Genomic DNA, 19150 nt, shown 5'->3' on the forward strand with positions numbered 1-19150 from the left:
TGGGAATGTTGGAATTGGGAATATCTTAGTTGATACTAAGGAGTAGTGTTTTGAATGTATGTGTGTGGTTGAGTCTGTCTGTGTGGCTATGATCATTCTATGAGTGGACTGTAGCTTCATACTGTTGTTGAGTCATTTTGAAGATGCCTTGTTTTGGTTCCATAGGATTTGGGAATGTCTTATTTGGGAGATGTCGTCGTGCTGTAATGTTACCGGTCTGGCTGCAACAGTGAACTGGTGAACTGGGCTTGGGGAAGATCCGATTACAAGCACCATGGGTGAACACTCTGTCTCTTTCACGCTTCCCTCACTCAGTCCAGAGAGAAAGAGAGATGGGGGGAATACGCAAGGAGAGATAAGGCGACAGGAGAGAGAGAAAGGGAGAGGGAGGGATGATGAGTGCAGAAGACACAGTCAAAAACACAGAAAGGGCCCGAGTGAGCAAGGGATAAAGGAGTGGGAGGGAGGAGGTAGACACAAAGAGAGAGTGAGACCGGCAGAGGGAGAGGCAGAAGGAGAGGGATCGAGTGAGAGGAGCAGAAAGAGAGAGAGAGGTTGTAAAGCTCAGTGTGTAACTCAGCGGTATGGACTAATGAAGCTCTCTGTCCAACTCGGCATTCTCCCCCACACTTCAGGTTCCCGCGGCATCCCAGGAACTCTGGCCAGGTAAAGAGAGTGTGTGTGTGTGTGTGATGGCTCTTTTTGGGATATTCTATGTCTTCAGAAGGATTCTAGATTTTAAATATGGACACGAACCTTAGATTCTCAGTTGGTCTGTGATGTTTTACTGTCTCTCTGTCTCTGTCTCTGTCTCTGTCTGTGTGGGGGGGGGGGACGACTTTCCCCCACGAGCTGTGTGAACATGTTTAGACGGCTGTGGTCAGTCTAAATCTCTCACCATTTCGCTCTGTCTGTCTGCAGTCCTGTCAAGCGCAGATATACTGTGGGTTCAAGGCAACATCAAAGCAGCCGAGCCTCAGAGCTTTAAGCTACAGATTGCAGTGCTTTTTATAGACATCAGATCTGTATGATGTTAATGTGAGATCCCCCAGTAGGTTGTAAAGGGGTGTGTGTGTGTGTGTGTGTGTGTGTGTGTGTGTGTGTGTGTGTGTGTGTGTGTTTGAAGTATGATTCATGACATCATCCTGTCTGCAGATGAGGATAGATGCTTCCTGGGCTTAAGCCAAAGTCAGCGTGGACACGCTGATGTATTTCTGTGTGTGTGTGTCTGTCGCATTAGAGGTGATGGATCTGTCCCTGGGTGACTAATCCAAACACCAGGATACAATAGCGTCTGTGTGTGTGTGTGTGTGTTTGTGTGTGGGCACCCGCGCACTTGTGCGTGTGCTCAATGGCTGTCAAGCCTGCTTTTAACTCTTTGCCCTACCTGTGGTCCTTTCAAACTGATGTTTGACTTGTCTCATCCATAGTCTCCCTAGAGATCACTCTAGTCTCTCTTGCTGGTCTCAACCCCCCCGTCCCGCTGTCCAACGTCCCCTGCCCCCCCTCCTTGCCCCCAGGGTTGGGGATAGACAAACACAGCCTGTAAAAAAAAAAAAAAAAGTTGGGTTAAATACTGGTGTGTGAACAATGCGTGTGTGTGTTGTAGAACCTTCCTGTTCCAGGTGAGTCTCCTAGTCTCCTGTGTTTGATGGACAGCTCCAGTCAGTGTGTGTGTGTGAGACTGAGATTTCTAGGCAGTTTGGGGCTTTATGCTGCTGCCTGACTGAGCCGTGTCATAAATTCACCCTGCCTCTTAACAGGGCTTTTCTCCCTGGTGCAGAGCGAGACGGTGTGTTTTCACCCAGGATTACGCTCATACATAAAAATATCCCTCCTATCTCTGTGGGGTTCACCAGCCAGCTTGTACAGTCACATAGCTTTAGCTAAGCTAGTAGGGTGTCTACACTGTCATGGGGATTCATATTCAGAGCCAGAATGAGTGATACATCGCTGTCTACTGTCTAGAGCAGCGCTTTCCAACCCTGTTCCCCGGGAGAGCTACCCTCCTGTAGGTTTTCGCTCCAACCCCAGTTGTGTTTAACCCGATTCGGGCTTATCAACCAGATAATTATTCGAATCAGTTGTGCTAGATTAGGGTTGGAGTGAAAACCTACTGGACTGTAGCTCTCCAGGAAGAGGGTTGGCGAGCCCTGGTCGAGCGTGTGAGTTGCTCCGTAGAGGTATGGTATTGCAATGTGAAATATTCACAATATTCAGCCAATTCCACGCCTGCAAACAGAATAAAGGCTCTAAAGTAGAAAATGTAACGCTGATTTAATGGGGAGTCCGCTTAGGTTGCGTCCATTCAACCACACGCTGAACCCTTCAACTCTGTTTACAAATGAGCTATCTGTTTAAAGGCACTTTTTTTTTTTAACCAATCCCTTCTTGGTATGTCCTTGCCTCTCTTCTCTTTGCTGTGGTTGGCGTCACACCTCTCCTCTCTTTCTCCTCTTTGTCCTGGTTGAAACGGTGTTGTTTTATTAAACCTTACATCTTTCTCTTCTTTCTCTCCAGTTGGGATGACAGCAGCTCTGTGAGCAGTGGCGTCAGTGACACCATCGACACGGATGACATCAACACCAGCTCCTCCATCAGCTCCTACGCCAACACACCGGCCGCACAGCGCAAGGCCCTCAACGGACAGGTCAGTGTGGCGGCTAGACACGCACGCGCACACACACACAAATATAGCGCCAGGCTCTGAATGGACACACACATAGACTCTCAGTACAGTACAGTCTCAAACTCCTGCCTCTCCCCCTCTTTCTCCTCTCCCCCTTCTCTTCTCCCCCCCTTAGCTCAGTGTGTTAATGATATATTCCCTTCACAGTTTGGAAGGGAATATGAGCCTGTCGTAGTGCTCTGGGTGGCAGACCTGTGAACCGACTAGACTAATGTACATGTTTGAACTGGCCTCAAGTCATTAAATACCAATTTTAAAGAAGCAACAGAAAAACTGTCTGAGAAGTGATACTACTCTCAGCTGGTTTTGGGTGGCTTTGGGAAGGGGTGGGATGTCTGGATAACGCACACCCACTGTGCAATAACACTCGTTTATTTATGGTGGTTATTTTATGTAGGATAACAAAGGCTGTACAAAGACCATATTCTCCCAGTGGTAGTTGACCTTTGACCCAGCACTCAATGAATATAGTCTCTTTCCATAGAAACTGTCTCCATATTGGATCCCTAAAGTGCTGAGGTTATCGCATGCTGAGTAGGGCTTCACTTATGGTAGGCCCCAAAGAGCTTTCTGATTTTGTCCACAATCGGTATACTCTCGTGCCACTATCATCACGGCCCTATAGGCACTTATGGAAGTTACTAACTTCAACCCGATTAGCCATTCATTTTATCCCCATATATTCCCAGGTCATAGCACCATAAAATAGATCGTAACTTCCCTCTTCTCTCATCCTCTGTGTGTCCCCAGCCTGTGACGGACGCCGAGAAGCACTCGGCCTCTACCAACCCGAGCGCCGCCTGGTCAGGTGACGAGGTCAGGAGGTTAGACGGGGTGTCGGAGAGCGGGGTCAGCAGGATGGACCAGGGCTCCAAGTGGACCCGCCGGAACCCCTCTGACTTGTCTGACGAGGTGGTCTCGCAAAGGAAGACTCCCTCTATGACACACACAGGGTCCTGGAGGAAGGGCATGAGTGCTCAGGTGGGGGTGACCAACCCCAGGACTAAAGCTACTGGGACGTCAGGGTCCACCGCGATAAAAACGCACAGCACAGGTACGGGTGTTTTCTGTCCTGGCTGTGTTTTGCTGTCTGGGTATTTGTCTCATTTGCGATTGCATGTCTGTTTCTGTGTGGGCTCATGTTTCTTCGTCTTTGGCAGCGCATCTCCTTATGTCGGTCTGTCCGTCCGTCCGGCTGTGTACGTGTGTGTACGTGTGTGTGTGTGTGTGTGTGTTTCTATGTGTCATTTTCTCTCGGGTGGTCTGAATCTTGAGTCCATTAACCCTTTGAGACACCACAACGATGACAAACTCTCCTCTGACCTTAACCCCTGCTGTATGTCCCATCCTGTGTACGCGCAGGTAAAACAGACGACGTCAAGGTGTCCGAGAAGGGCCGCCTCTCCCCTCGCTCCGACGGCCTCCACAGCTCGCCCTCCGACGCCGGACGCAGCAGTGACGACGAGGCCAAGAAACACGCCCCCTCCTCCACCGCTGCCTCCGCCCGCACGTCACACCCGCACGCCCTGTCCGAACCCCACTCCCAGTCACACACACTCACCTCCCGCACCCCCACCAGCACATTTGGCTTCAAGAAGCAGAGTTCCGGGATGGTTACTATGGTTACCGCCAGTGGCGCCACCATCACGAGCGGGTCAGCGACTCTTGGCAAGATGCCCAAGTCAGGGACGAGATCCCTAGCCGGTGGGGTAAAGGTCGGTGGTCAAGATGTGGGGTCCGGTCTTGGTCACCATGACGACGGGTACCTCTCGATGAGCACCCGCTCCACACTGCAGTACCGGAGCCTTCCAAGACCCAGCCGGTCCGGCGCCGCCGCGCGTAACGGAAACCGGTCGTCGACCAGCAGCATCGAGGCGACCGTGCTTTCCGTTACCACTCACAGTAAAAGCAGAGACGTGGGAAACACTGGGAAAATGAATGGAAGTGGGACTGGGGTCTCGCTAGCCAATCAGACGGACCGAGAGAAGGGCGTGTCAGAGGGCGTGGACAACCTGAGGGGAGGGGCTTCCAACGTACCTCTCACAGGGAGACAGCAGGTTGCCTCACCCACACTGCGCAGGTGAACAGACTCACACACTCAGATGCAGAGATATAATGTCACTCACTCTTAAGTGTGGTTATTAATGACACCCATTTACAGTACAGTGTCTGAAACCTAAACAAACGCGCACGCGCACCCACATTCACATCCATACACAAAGGTCATGTCTGTCTACTGTAGGAAAACTATCCCTTCAGCATTTCTGTTCAGCTGCCAGGTCTGAGCCCACACTTTTCATAGTGCCAAGTCTTTATATGTGCACAGTAACACAGGCAGAGTCTTACCTCATCACTGCTGGGCTGGCTCATTAATCTCTATGGGTAATACGGCTTTGAAGATCCTGCTCTATATTATCACCCTGCCTACCGTCTTAACAGTCAGCACACTCTGGATATGTCCCAAATGGGGCCCTATAACAAATGTAGTGCACTAAATAAGGATTAGGGTGCCATTTGGGACGCAGTCCCTGTCTTTTGGCTTAACGTAATGGGGTATGCTAATGTAATTTTTCAAAAGTTACTTTGATATAATCCCCCAAGCATTTACTCAATAGTGTGCAATAGGGGTGCTTACTAATTTAAAACAGAAATGTGTCTACATATTTTACATTTACATTTCAGTCATTTAGCAGACTCTCTTATTCAGAGCGACTTATAGTTCATCTTAAGATAGCTAGGTGGGATAACCACATAAACTACATGACCAAAAGTATGTGGACACCTGCTCATTGAACATCTTATTCCATAATCATGGGCATTAATATGGAGTTGGTCCCCCCCTTTGCTGCTATAACAGCCTCCACTCTTCCGAGAAGGCTTTCCACCAGATGTTGGAACATTGCTGTGAGGACGCTTCCATTCAGCCACAAGCATTAGTGACGTCGGACACTGATGTTGGGCAATTAGGCCTTGCTCGCGGTCCAATTCATCACGAAAGGTGTTTGATGGGGTTGAGGTCAAGTTCTTCCACACTGATCTCGACAAACCATTTCTGAATGGACCTTGCTTTGTGCATGGGGGCAATGCATAGTGCCAACTGTAAAGTTTGGTGGAGGAGGAATAAAGGTCTGGGGCTGTTTTTCATGGTTCGGGTTAGGCCCCTTAGTTCCAGTGAAGGGAAATCTTAACGCTACAGCCTACAATGACATTCTAGACAGTTCTGTGCTTCCAACTTTTTTGCAACAGTTTGGGGAAGGTCCTTTCCTGTTTCAGCAAGACAATGCCCCCAATGGCTGTGAGCTTTACACCACTCCAGCTGACACTTGGCATTGCACATGGTGATCTTAGGCTTGTGTGCGACTGCTCGGCCATGGAAACCCATTTCATGCAGCTCCCGACGAACAGTTATTGTGCTGAAGTTGCTTCCAGAGGCAGTTTGGAGCTCGGTAGTGAGTGTTACTTGCTTCAGCACTCTGCGGTCCTGTTCTGTGAGCTCGTGTGGCCTACCACTTCGCAGCTGAGCCGTTTTTGCTCTTAGATGTTTCCATTTCACAATAACAGCACTTACAGTTGACCGGGGCAGCTCTAGCAGGGCAGAAATGTGACTAACTGACCTGTTGGAAAGGTGGCATCCGATGACGGTGCCACGTTGAAAGTCGCTGAGCTCCCCAGTAAGGCCATTCCACTGCCAATGTTTGTCTATGGAGATTGCATGGCCGTGTGCTCGATTTTATACACCTGTCAGCAATGGGTGTGGCTGAAATAGCCGAATCCACGTTATTTTCCTCAATAAAGTAGCCATAAGCAAAGTCAGAGCTAGTAAGAGGGAAGAGTAAAGCGCAAGTGTTAGTTCACAAAAGGCTTTTGGGGGGGGGGGGTGCTGTGAGATTATTTAAGATACTCTTTGAAGAGGTAGGGTAAATATATATTTTTTTATCCTTTTCAACTTTCTCCTTCTCTTCTCCCTCTCCATCTCTCTTCAGGTTGTTTGGTGGGAAGCCCAGTAAGCAGGCTCCGGTCACCACAGCAGAGAACATGAAGAACTCAACGGTGATCTCCAACCCTCACGCTACCCATGCTGCCCTGGACTCCCCTGGAGGTGTTGGGGTGGAGAGCGAGGGCGGCGGCCCCCTGTACGGAGGACGAAACCTGAGCACGGGCCATAGCACGCTGGGTAGCGAACAGGTGAGATAGGGAGACGAGCCGAACCATATGACACGAGCTGGTAATATCTGTGCAGCCTCTTGATAAGCGTCAGTGTCCAGAGTTTATACTTGCACAAACAAGAAAATAGCTAACTTTAGCTACCAGCGCCAATCACGATAGGTAGCCCTGTGGTAAAGTAGTTGGCTATGATAGCTAAGCGACAGCAGATCGTAATATGAAGAACACTGTAAGAATGCAGCAGACATATGATTTGACCTTGGCGAGTGGAAGCATAACCGCGAAGCATAACATGGGAAATCACTTGGTAAATCCATAATTCCTCCTGTGTCCCACAGAGTGCGTCCAGCCCCAGCTCTGTCTACTCCTCCACGGGGCCCTCCAACAGCCTGACATGGGGCACCACAATGAGCACTGGCTCCTCTGCCCAGAGCAGGGAGGGTACCCTGGGTGGGAACAGCGGGCACGGTGGTGGGGCGGGAAGCCTGGGCTACCCCTCTGTCAGCAGCATGCACACCAGCAGCGAGTCCATCGACATGAGCGTGAGCAGCGCTGGGCATGGAGGAAGGGACAGCAGGGAGGACACCCTCTCAGCTCTGGGCAGGACCAGCAGCATCAAGACGGGCATGTCTGAGAGGTGAGGACAGAAGGGTGGAAGGAAGGAGGGATGGGAGGGAGGGAGGGTTTGAGTGGGATGTTGGGGGAATCTTCTCTGATCTTGGTCATTACGTCTTAATATGGACAGAAAAACAAGGAACCTGTCCGATTTTGCCATAGCATGCACTGTCATATTGTGTTTGTTCAATGTATCATTATGAAACGTTCCTGCATACATGAATGTGTATGTGACCGGAATGTGTCACCGGAGATACAATCCAAGCATCTCCATGGAAAGCATTGTTTAAGGTATGCCTTAATGCTATGTCATTTCAGAGGTGTTACCTTCTCTGACACATCTCATTATCTTTCCTTACTAGACTAGTAGATGAGATTCATTGGTAAGCTGGAGGGGGTGATTTTGCTTGTGGCAACGGTTGGACTCAATGTGGCTCTCTCCTTCAGAGGATTCTTCTTCCTCTCTTTTCTTTCTAAAGTTATTTCTCTCTTTGTCTGTTGTGCCCCCCCCCCCCCCCCCTTCCCATCAGCCCCCTGTCCTCCCCCTCCGCTAGCCCTAAATTCAACCGAAACACCTTACCTCGGAAACAGGAAAGGTAAAAGTGCTTGTGTGTGTGTGTGTGTGTCTGCGCGTGTGTGTGTGCGCATGTGTGTGTGTCTGCGCGTGTGTGCGCGTGTCTGTGCGCGCGCGCGTGTGTGTGTGTGCGCATGTGTGTGTGCGTGTGTTGTGTTGTTGCAGGCTTTTGTTCCCCCTAGAGCGCTTGCTCTCAGTCCCCCATCACTGTTTATGTGCTGCCATCTTGTGGCAACTTAGACTTGGAGCTTGATATTTTAAAACACCCATCACTGCTATGACATGATACTATACTAAGATGTGTTGCCACAAAATAAATTTTTCTGAAAAGCGATGGCATATACAGTACCAGTCAAAGGTTTGGACACTTACTCATTCCAGGCTTTTTCTTTATTTTCACAATTTTCTCCATTGTATGAAATAAATTAAAGTAACAAATAATTAAAGAGCAGCAGTAAAATAACAAGGTACCGGTACAGAGTCAATGTGCGGAGGCACCGGTTGGTCGAGATAATTGAGGTAATATGTACATGTAGGTAGAGTTATTAAAGTGACTATGCATAGATAATAACAGAGAGTAGCAGCAGCGTGGGGGTGCAGCAAAGGAAATAGTCTGGGTAGCCATTTGATTAGATGTTGTCATGACTGGCCTGTTCGGGTCAGGTTACCGTGGATCACAGTTATACAGAGACATCTCTCCATCCCGCAGAGGGGGAGAAGGATAGAGGGATTGATGGGGGAGGGGGGGGGGGGTTTATGACCTCACGCCCATCGTAAATTACAAGGCACAAGCAAACAACTCCTTTTTGGCCTCTAATGTGAGAGACTGGAATGTCTTTGTGTTACATTATGGAGAATCTACCTCAAGAGCTGTAACATGCAATAAATGGACTTTGGGACATTAACGAAAACATTGTAACTTGAAGAGTTTTCATAATATGTACATGATGTTTACATACAAAAAAATCCAGATCAAAGAGAATGTTTTTGTAAAGATGAACTATGAATTTAGTTGTCTAAACCAGATCCTGGTAAGTTCCGGTAGCGTGCCTTGTAACGAGCTACAACCCAGGGGAACCCAGAGAGCGTGTCATAAAGACGGAAACGCCCCTTTGTGAGGGTATGAAACTTGTGAGTTAAGAATTTACATATCAGCCTAAGTACCACGTGCTGCAGCCGACTAGTTTACGACTAGTCGTGATCCCAAAACGCAACACGAGGAAGCGGACAAAGGAACCTCTTAACAATCGCGGCTATGGTTGATTACTGAATCTAAGAAGGTGAATTCGAGAAGAACCAACCGGTTATTCTCTTCCAGTCATCGGTTGTCTACGCGGCCCTCCTACCCAAGCTGGGAGCGTCGACACGGCTGATTAGCCTCCTCAGAAGTCCACTCTCACGGAACGAGTGCGAGGAAACAGACGACTAAGTGAAAGGACACTGACATCTTGTGGACAATCAGAGACTTACACCCGGTAACGAAGGAAAGAAAAATATGTCAACCAAACCTTTCCCACTAAGCGGAACTCAGTCCATGAGATACCCAACGGAGACCTTCAACAAGTAAATACATTCATTATAATTCTGACCCATAAGAGCGGCTGTTCGGGGCAAGGTGTTAGGGCTAAACTAAGCATAGTTTACGAATGTATCACGTGTGCTTTTATCTCGTGCACTTTCTCTCTCTCTCTCTCTCTTTCTTTAAATCTCCATTTTGTGTAACACGTGTCATATTGTGTTGGTCCGCTTGGGACCTGCTGCCATTGTATGAAGTTCTAACCAATAACCTAGACTGTTTTTGTATGTGTATCTTATATTATCATTTAGCTTGTTAGTAAATAAATAATCAACTCAATTGGTGTGGTACGGAATGATTTAGTGAGACCCGGGTTTGTGCAGATTTACGAATTATGCGACGTTCAGAATGAGGCTGATTAGGAAATTAATTCATTAGTGACTGCTAGGAAATTGATATTCTGATATTCTTTGAGTTCATTTGGGAAACGGTAACTCATTAAACTTTTCCCATGGTGCCCCAGGTTACTGAGTTAATGGTTACCTGATTACCTGATTGATTTAATCACATAATTATAAACATAGTTAATTATTCGATGAATAGCAGTCATCACATTAATAATAACTAAGTCACGACAATGTTCAGGAGTCTTATGGATTGGGGGTAGAAGCTGTTTAGAAGCCTCTTGGACCTAGACTTGGCGCTCCGGTACCGCTTGCCTTGCAGTAGCAGAGAGAACAGTCTATGACTAGGGTGGCTGGAGTCTTTGATCATTTTTAGGGCCTTCCTCTGACACCGCCTGGTATAGAGGTTCTGGATGGCAGGAAGCTTGGCCGCAGTGATGTACTGGGCCTTACGTACTACCCTCTGTAATGCCTTGCGGTCGGAGGCCGAGCAGTTGCCATACCGTTGCAGTGATGCAACCTGTCAGGATGCTCTCGATGGTGTAGCTGTAGAACCTTGAAACTTCCGACTTCAACAGAATCTTGCATTACTCTTCTCACATGTACAGTTGAAGTCGGAAGTTTACATACACTTAGGTTGGAGTCATTAAAACACATTTTTCAACCACTCCACAAATTTCTTGTTAACAAACTATAGTTTTGGCAAGTCGGTTAGGACATCTACTTTGTGCATGACACAAGTAATTTTTCCAACAATTGTTTAAAGACAGATTATTTCACTTATAATTCACTGTATCACAATTCCAGTGGGTCAGAAGTTTACATACACTAAGTTGACTGTGCCTTTAAACAGCTTGGAAAATTCCAGAAAATTGTCATGGCTTTCGAAGCTTCTGATAGGCTAATTGACATCATTTTAGTCAATTGGAGGTGTACCTGTGGATGTATTTCAAGGCCTACCTTCAAACTCAGTGCCTCTTTGCTTGACCTCATGGGAAAATCAAAAGAAATCAGCCAAGACCTCAGAAAAAACATTGTAGACCTCCACAAGTCTGGTTCATCTTTGGGAGCAATTTCCATACGCCTGAAGGTACCACGTTCATCTGTACAAACAATAGTACGCAAGTATAAACACCATAGGACAACGCAGCCGTCATACCGCTCAGGAAGGAGACGCGTTCTGTCTCCTCACAAAAACCCTTGAATTAGTAGATGTGTCCAAACTTTTGACCGGTACTGTATATATATATATTTTTTTACAATTGCAATAGCTAGATAGCGCACTATCCACATTCCTCCTTTCCTCTCCTCCTTTCTTCTCCTCTCCCTGAAGTGTTTTTCTCTGCCGATCCCACAGGGGTCCACACAGTGATAGAAACACTCTGCCCAAGAAGGGACTCAGGTACCTACTGTAAGACCACTCGGGCACCGCCTGCCAAGCTTAGCGCCGTCCCTCTCGCTTCCTGTCTCTTTCCCGCAGCTTCAGCTCATGCAATGTTGGTGTTGTTGTTATTCTTTATTTTTGCACTTGGCACAATTTTGTGTTGCGCTTCAGCGCCAAGGCACGTCACCTGTCACTACTGTGTGTGTGTAAAGTTGCCATGGTTCCACGTCATACGCACACCGTTTTGGATTTCTGTTGACTGTCCGCTTGATTTGTGTGTTGCTCTCGGTTGAGGAAAAGTGCTTGTGCATTATGTGAAATTGACTCGGGACATATTCATCAGTTGCTCTTGGTAAAAATACAAGCGCCATATGACGAATCAAGTTCTGCCTGGTAAAGGTTAAATCAGACTGTTAAAACCGCACCAGTTTGCACCCTACTCACGTAACCTTTACCCGTCAACCTATAACCTCTGTGTTTGGCACTGCAGGTATGCCCCATCAGCCCAGCTGCGAGGTCACGAGGAGGCTGCGCGTGATTGGCTGCGCTTCCATTCGCAGGGCGGGCTGCAGGACTCGACCAGTAACTCTCCCTTCTCACCTGGATCCAGCCTCACCTCACCCTCCGGGACACGCTTCAACTTTGGACAGCTCGGTATGACCTAGAAACACCTTACAAGCCACTGTTCTTGTATGTATGTGTGTGTGTAAACTAACCTGTTGTGTCCCTTGCAGCGGGTAGCCCCACCACAGCTGCTCAGATAAACCTGGCCAGCCTCCGGAACAACAGTCTGACCAATCAGGACATCACCTTTGACCCCTGTGGTGACACCCGCCTGAGGAACTCCTGCGTGTCATTGGACGAGAAGACTCGCACCATGAGCCGCTCTGGTTCCTTCAGAGAGGGCTTTGAGGAGGGTGAGTAAAGAGAGAAGAGGGAGGGAGGGAAGCGACAAGATGGAGAGATGATTACTCATGATAAAATCTCAAATCCTTAGATGGACATGGCTCTCCTTGTCCTTCCCAGGCGGTGGTGTCAACCACGGTGAGTGTGGACGGTAGCTACAGGGTTGGAGAGCCCTGGTCTAAAGAAATGATGTCAAATTAGGTTTTTACGGTTCTCTCTCTCCCACCTGAAAGCATCTCACGTATCGTGGGTTCCCTGCATTCTTTCGACAGTTCTGGTTGCGCCTCAGGAAGAACTTGAGGAAGAACCTGGAGAGAGAGAGGAGACAAGAAAACAGTCCCAACACTCATGCGTCAGTGCTTTTGGCTCCTGACTGAATAGAGCTGCGTTGAATCAAGCAATGAGAGCAGCAACACACTCACGTGTGTGTTTGTGTGTGTGTGTGTGTGTCTGTACATGTGTGTGTGTATAGACACAAATACTTTGGTGCATGGGTCTCTATTGTGCACTTTTATAGTCTAAAATCTCCACTATACTGGAACAGGGGGTAGAGAGAGAATAAGAAACAGTGAACCTAGTGACACCAAAACCAGAGTTGTAAAATGCCCTCTGGATAACGTGTACGTGACCTCATTCAGAATCCAGTCGACCCTCACACGCTCCCACCAAATATTATTATACCGGCCCTCCAGTGCCACCGTTTCATCCTCTGTTGTGCCCTTTCTCTTGCTCTCTCTTTTTGCTCCTCTCTTCCCAATTCCCTTCTTCCCTCCAGGGTTTGAAAAAACGGAATAATTACAGGGTCTTTATAATCAAGAAACACGAGGACATGCAGGAAACCGTATGTGTGTGTGTGTCTACCCATGGGATTGGATTACTGTGTGTGTGTGTCTATGCGTTCATATTAGTTTGTTATGTGTGTGTGTGTGTTCATATGTTTTCCTGGCATAGTTACTTTAGTGTTATTAAATGTGGACTGGGACAATAACAGTATACCTGCACACTTTGTTTAAGTTGCCCTATGTTGAGATGACTACACTTACTTATTTACTTACACTTACTACACCTGTGTCACTTGACCTAGAAATGTAGTTATTGTGTAACCCCCCTCCCCCTCCCCCCCCCCCACACACACACACACACAGGATAAGTCAGTGATTTCATAGATCGCCAGATTAAAATGGAACTCTTCCTTGAATGGAACTGAATGAAACTTTCAGGACAGTTTGCCTACCATTACATGGGCGGGGCACCACCTCGTTTCTTTAGGCCTTTTGCGCCCCACCCGGATAATAATCTAGGGAAAACCCTTCTCATGCGTAGACCTACTTCCTGGTCTCTTCTATGACATCATAGCCTAATCCTTCTCTATCTGATCCTATCCTTCTAGCGTGTAGACAGGAAACCACCTAATTAAATAGAACTCTATTATATGCAGGAAACGCTCTTACGGCATTGTGTCTGGACTTTGATGTTAAGATCAGAGACTGAGTTGTTAGCCAATAGGATAATACCCACTGCCATCATAACCCTGTACTGTACTGTGTGGAGGCTAGACACGCACGCACACACACACACACACACACACACACACACACACACACACACACACACACACACACACACACACACACACACACACACACACACACACACACACACACACATATACAGTATACCACTGTGTGTGGTAGCGTTATCTTTATAGGGCTGTTATTAGGACTTTCACCACCATGGCGGCTGGTCGAGTCAGGACAAGTGAGAGGAGGTGGATAATGGTAGGGTGACTGGTGGATGGAGCGAGGTGGGTGGTGGAAGATGGGATTTGCATCTTAGGGAGATTGTCGGGGCTCAAATGTATTACGGTGCGCAGTAGTTTTTCTACATGAGATATCTTTCGTATTTCCCCTTCTTTTGGTCACAGACATGTGGGTAAGTGTGAGTGAGTCTGACGTGTGTGTGTGTTTACTACATCACCTGATGTAGTGTGTGTTATGTACTGTACAGTTCTGAGGCCTCATCCCTCTGTCCTGTGGCTTTGTCTCTGCAGTTCACGGCTCCTCCCTGTCTCTGGTCTCCAGTACCTCCTCTATCTACTCTACGGTGGGTACAAATGGTTTAGATTTTTTTTTTTATCTAAAAATGTTTTAATTGATTTAATATAGCTCCTAATGCTCTAATGGTAGAGCCGCCGCTGCTCGACTAGTTTACTGCGTTACTGTATATGTAGCTATATGTTCATGTTTATTAATATGTACTGTATATGTTTATTCATGAGTTGTAGGAGTCAATGTTTAATACCACATTAATACCACATTTAAAGACCCCACTCAGAAATAACCAGGCCAGGTGGTCTAATGCATTTATGTTGATGTTAGGAAAGCTCATCTTAAATCAGTTGTTGAAGGTATAAAGTCACCAGAGTCCTTTATATGAGACAGAGGAGTAGGATAGAGTTTCTGCTTGACACTGATCTAATGTCAGTTTTGTGTTTCTCTGTGGTTAACGTTAGGGTTTAGCTGATCCTAGATCTGTGCTTGGGGGAGACTTTTATCCTTCACCTGTGACAGAGGGGTGGCTGCTCTTACTCAGATCCGGCCAGTCACGCCCACACACAGCCCAGCCAATCAGTAAAGGGTTTTTCTATTAGGGTGGCCCCTCCCCTACCCATCGACAGGTACACTCCCCGAAGCAGGTGTAGAGTGTGGAGAAAGAGAAATAAAGGAAAAGAGAGCGACTGAGCTCTCAGACAAGGTGGAACTACAGAGCAGGTCTGTGGCAGATAACTCAGGAGAGAGAGAGGAGTTACAGAAGCTGTCAAGATGATGGCCACTTTATCCATGACAGGAGCGGTCACCGCTTGGGACATACGCACGGTAGGGATGGGATGGAGGAAGAGGAGAGGAGGATATTCCAGATTCAGACAGATTGGGCATTTGTTAATTTTCCACCACCATTTTGAGATATTTTTTGTCATGAAGATAATGACGATTCAGTGAAAAGGATGATGATTCTATAGCGATTGTATCGTGTGTTTTTTGATCAGCTGCTATTGACTTGTGGCACAGTGCGACAAACATATTCTCCTGCCAGTTTTGTTTTGTCTGGGATGAATACGAGAGACAGGTCTGTTTGTGTGTCTCAGATAGTTTGGCTATGCCCTCAATTTATGCTTCAACCCCTAACCTTAACCATTCGGATGGAAATGCAAAACTGAACTTAGATCAGTGTCAAGGAGGCAACTGTGAATGACAGCTTTGTTTGTGTGTGTAGACGCTGTGTTGACAGGTTGTACTTTGTTAGAGTGCAACAAAGTACACACACACAGCTTTGTTTTTGTGAATTTTCTGGACTTTTTTGGGGAGAAACATTTATTTTCAATAAAACAATCATGTTTTCCCTAACTCCTAACCCTAACCCTTAACCCTAACCTTAACTCCTAACCTTAACTCCTAACCACTAAACCTAACCCTTAATCTAACCTTAACCCTAACCTTAACCCCTAACCCCAACTCCTAACCTTAACCACTAAACCTAACCCTTAAGCCTAAAATAACTTTTTAACAAATTAAGGACATGAAAAATATGTGTTCTTGTTTTCCTGCCTTGTCAGAACATTCACACACACACACACACACACACACACACACACACACACACACACACACACACACACACACACACACACACACACACACACACACACACACACACCATTATTAGCTTTAACAAGCAAACACATTACAGCGCCAGACAGACAGGCGGGACCAGGGGAAAAAACATTATTAATTGAAGTTTGTTATGTCACAATAACACGGCCACTATTAGTTTTTTATTTGGGTTGACATCAGGGCTTGCCTAGCAACCGCCCACACGCTGCACAGCAAACCACAGGTAGACAATACAGAGATATGTAGGAGCAGAATAGGGTAGAATGGTATTTTGGTTTGAAAATGTACTGACTGGCTCTCTGTGTGGAGACTTTTACCTGTACATGTAAAGGGGGGTATTGTGTGTTATACTGTTTGATGTGTTGGTCTGTGTGTACGGGGTTTACGTGCATGTATGCTTGTCCCATTGTGTGTGTATACAGTTTATACTGTATGTGTGTAAGTGTGTGTGGGCATGAGGCCAATAATGTCTACTTGTGTGTATGTGGTTCTCCAAGCTCTCCTGTGTTACCATTGTTCAGAGTGGAGTGCAGGGAGACAATACCTCTCAGCAGAGACACACACACACACACACACACTCGGCCTCCTCCCACCAACACACTCTAAACACCTCCCAGGAGCGTAGATCTCTGCTTTCCAGACCCATTACACCAGACATCTCTAATCACCACGTCTCTGTAACTTATAAATCATCAGGGAGTTTGAACTAGATAAAATATACAGAGCCTAAAGACAGTGTTCTGGAGCCTTGCTGGGCTGGTGTAGTCTGGTGTAGTCTGGTGTAGTCTGCTGGCCCCAGGTGCTGTAGAATTATAGCAACTATTACACCTCCCTCTTCCCTCCCCTTCAGGCCTGGCTGGAATAATGCTGCTTTCTTTCTTTCAGTCGGTAGATCATCTAATCATTCTCTCGCTTTGTTTTCACAGACTGAAGAGAAATCCCAGTCAGAGGTAAGACTTGAACTTCCTTTCACCTTCTTTGTAAAGAAATGCACTCTTTCCCCCTTTCTTTGTTCTCTCTTTCTTGTTGCTTTCTCTCTCTCTCTTTATCTTGGTCTCTCTCTCTCTTGGTCTCTCTGTCTCTCTCTGTGTCTCTCTCTGTGTATCTCTCTGTGTCTCTCTCTCTCTCGTCTCTGTATTCATATGACATGCTGGAACATGGGGGTGTATTCAGTATTGTATCTAGTTACACATGTATGTGTTGTGGGTGACCATGTGACAACAAGCTCTTGTTCCGGACACCTGTGTGCTCCTTTATGAAGCCATGACACGATGCTTCCTTTCCCTAACCTCTTTCTATCAGAGGGTAGATTTTCCCTTGTATTGTCACACCCACAAAACTTTCTCAGCCTGTCAAACCTTCTCAGCCTGTTGTGTGTTTTGGTGGTGTGTTTTGATGTTTGATGTGTGTGTTTTATTTTTAGATCCGTAAGCTGCGTAGAGAGCTGGATGCCTCCCAGGAAAAAGTCTCGGCCCTGACGACACAGCTGAGTGCTAATGTAAGTACAACAGGAGGGAAACCTAGCTCCGCACACAGATGTGGAAACATACAGAAACTATGGTGTAAACACCAAGGCTGTTGCGGTGACTTCCTTACATGGAAAAACGACTTAGAAACGCACAAAAGCACACTTTTGACGAAAAATACGAAAGTGTCGTCTCTACCTGCAGCTGCTGCTAGCAAGGAAAATGGCGGTGAAGAACAGCCTTAGGACGTAGTTCTAAATGAGATTCGCAAAATGAACATAAATATCGAAGAGAAAAAGTGGGCGAAAAACAAAAAGTGTACACTCTCGACAACCGAGTTACAAACGCAGAAGAGAGGGTATCAACCTTGGAGGACAAGAACACCTGTCTAAACGACACTGTTGAAATAATGGCGACTGTGATCGAAAATACTTCAATACCAGGAAAATTACAATCGGAGAAACACACTTCGGATCGGAGGGGTTCCCGAAATCCACATAAATACGGAGGATTGTGTGAAAGACGTTTTGCGCGACTTATTTGATTACACACCGGAGGATGTTAACAACATGACCATCGAGAGAAATCGTACACCAATGACACTGCGCCCAGGACCAGCCCCACGCAATCCCCGGCCTACCCTGGTGAAATTCTTACGATACAACGACAGGGGGAAAGGTCTGGTTCAGAGCAGAAGAGCTCAGGACTTTTCACTCGAAAGGGACAAAGGTGGAGTTATTCCCTGACTTTTCCAAGATTCATGACAAGAGAAATGCGTTCACGAAGGTGAGGTATATGTGCATGAAACGGGGACTGAAATACTCGTTGCAATATCCTGCTGTGTTCTGGGTTACTATGTGAGGATCACTACGTCGTTTCACGGAACCAAAGGAGACAAAGAAGTGTGTCGCCGACGTCAAGGAGGCCGAACAAATTGAGTAGCGTGGCAGGCTATGTAAGATCCGCATGTAGGCGGTGGTTCATCACGGACGGACTACCATTTCTCTATAAGGTGATATGAGAATTTCCTATGTTGTGAGTAACAGTCTCGTTGAGTGTTTATGCTGCGAATGCTGCATATAATTGATCTTTCTGGTTTACAGTTGATATCATTATATAACTAGATTAAGCAGTCCAAGCATAGCATTCTGTTTTATGGTTATAGTGGGGGATAATCATATCAATTATTTAAAGTTTTCAACAATAATGGGTCAATATAGGCCACAACAGGTGTGTTCGTGCCATGCGTGATGGGCACAACCCAAAGTGTTAGTTAGCTTATTTAATGTGATCATTATTAGGACCTATACCAGTCTCTCTTTTGTGTTTGTTCTTTGCTTACATTCCTGCCTTTTTTGGATTAGACAGTTCATGTATCAGTCTACGTGAGAAAGGTCATCTCTTCTTATTCTTATTCTTGCGAGAATAATGATCAGGCTGTCTTTATGTTCAATGTTTTTGGTTGGATGTTTGTGATTTAAGGACCTTAATATAATATTGGGAACTATTTCTGCTCCGAATGAGGAGGACCCAGACTTCTTCCTTCAATTTAACAAAATAATACTGGATTTCGGGATTTCAGGTCCCTGATACCATTTTAGAAAAATCCAAAACAGATCTAACCAGGATCTCAAACTCAAGAAGCAATTAAAACAATGTGTAAAGACGCTAGTCTTCACGATATATGGAGATTGATCAATCTGCTCGAGATTGCACATTCTTTTCGAGTAGGCACACTGTTTATTCACGCATCGACTACTG

General features: G+C 46.5%; 1 protein-coding gene across 2 annotated transcripts in view; it reads left to right on the forward strand.

Annotated features, from left to right (window-relative positions):
- The window catches only part of LOC139575060 (neuron navigator 2-like), a 121658-nt gene that overhangs the window by 84796 nt on the left and 17712 nt on the right, over positions 1-19150 (forward strand). For both annotated transcript variants that reach the window (XM_071400030.1, XM_071400031.1), the window contains exons 12-23: positions 2521-2650; positions 3440-3743; positions 4052-4769; positions 6673-6874; positions 7192-7490; positions 7999-8064; positions 11320-11364; positions 11837-12000; positions 12081-12263; positions 14303-14355; positions 16850-16873; positions 17347-17421. In XM_071400030.1, the coding sequence (XP_071256131.1) occupies positions 2521-2650; positions 3440-3743; positions 4052-4769; positions 6673-6874; positions 7192-7490; positions 7999-8064; positions 11320-11364; positions 11837-12000; positions 12081-12263; positions 14303-14355; positions 16850-16873; positions 17347-17421 (2263 nt within the window). The remainder of the gene's footprint in view (positions 1-2520; positions 2651-3439; positions 3744-4051; positions 4770-6672; positions 6875-7191; positions 7491-7998; positions 8065-11319; positions 11365-11836; positions 12001-12080; positions 12264-14302; positions 14356-16849; positions 16874-17346; positions 17422-19150) is intronic.

Source organism: Salvelinus alpinus, chromosome 5, assembly GCF_045679555.1.
Source record: "Salvelinus alpinus chromosome 5, SLU_Salpinus.1, whole genome shotgun sequence".
In the NCBI taxonomy this organism is placed as follows: Eukaryota; Metazoa; Chordata; class Actinopteri; order Salmoniformes; family Salmonidae; genus Salvelinus; species Salvelinus alpinus.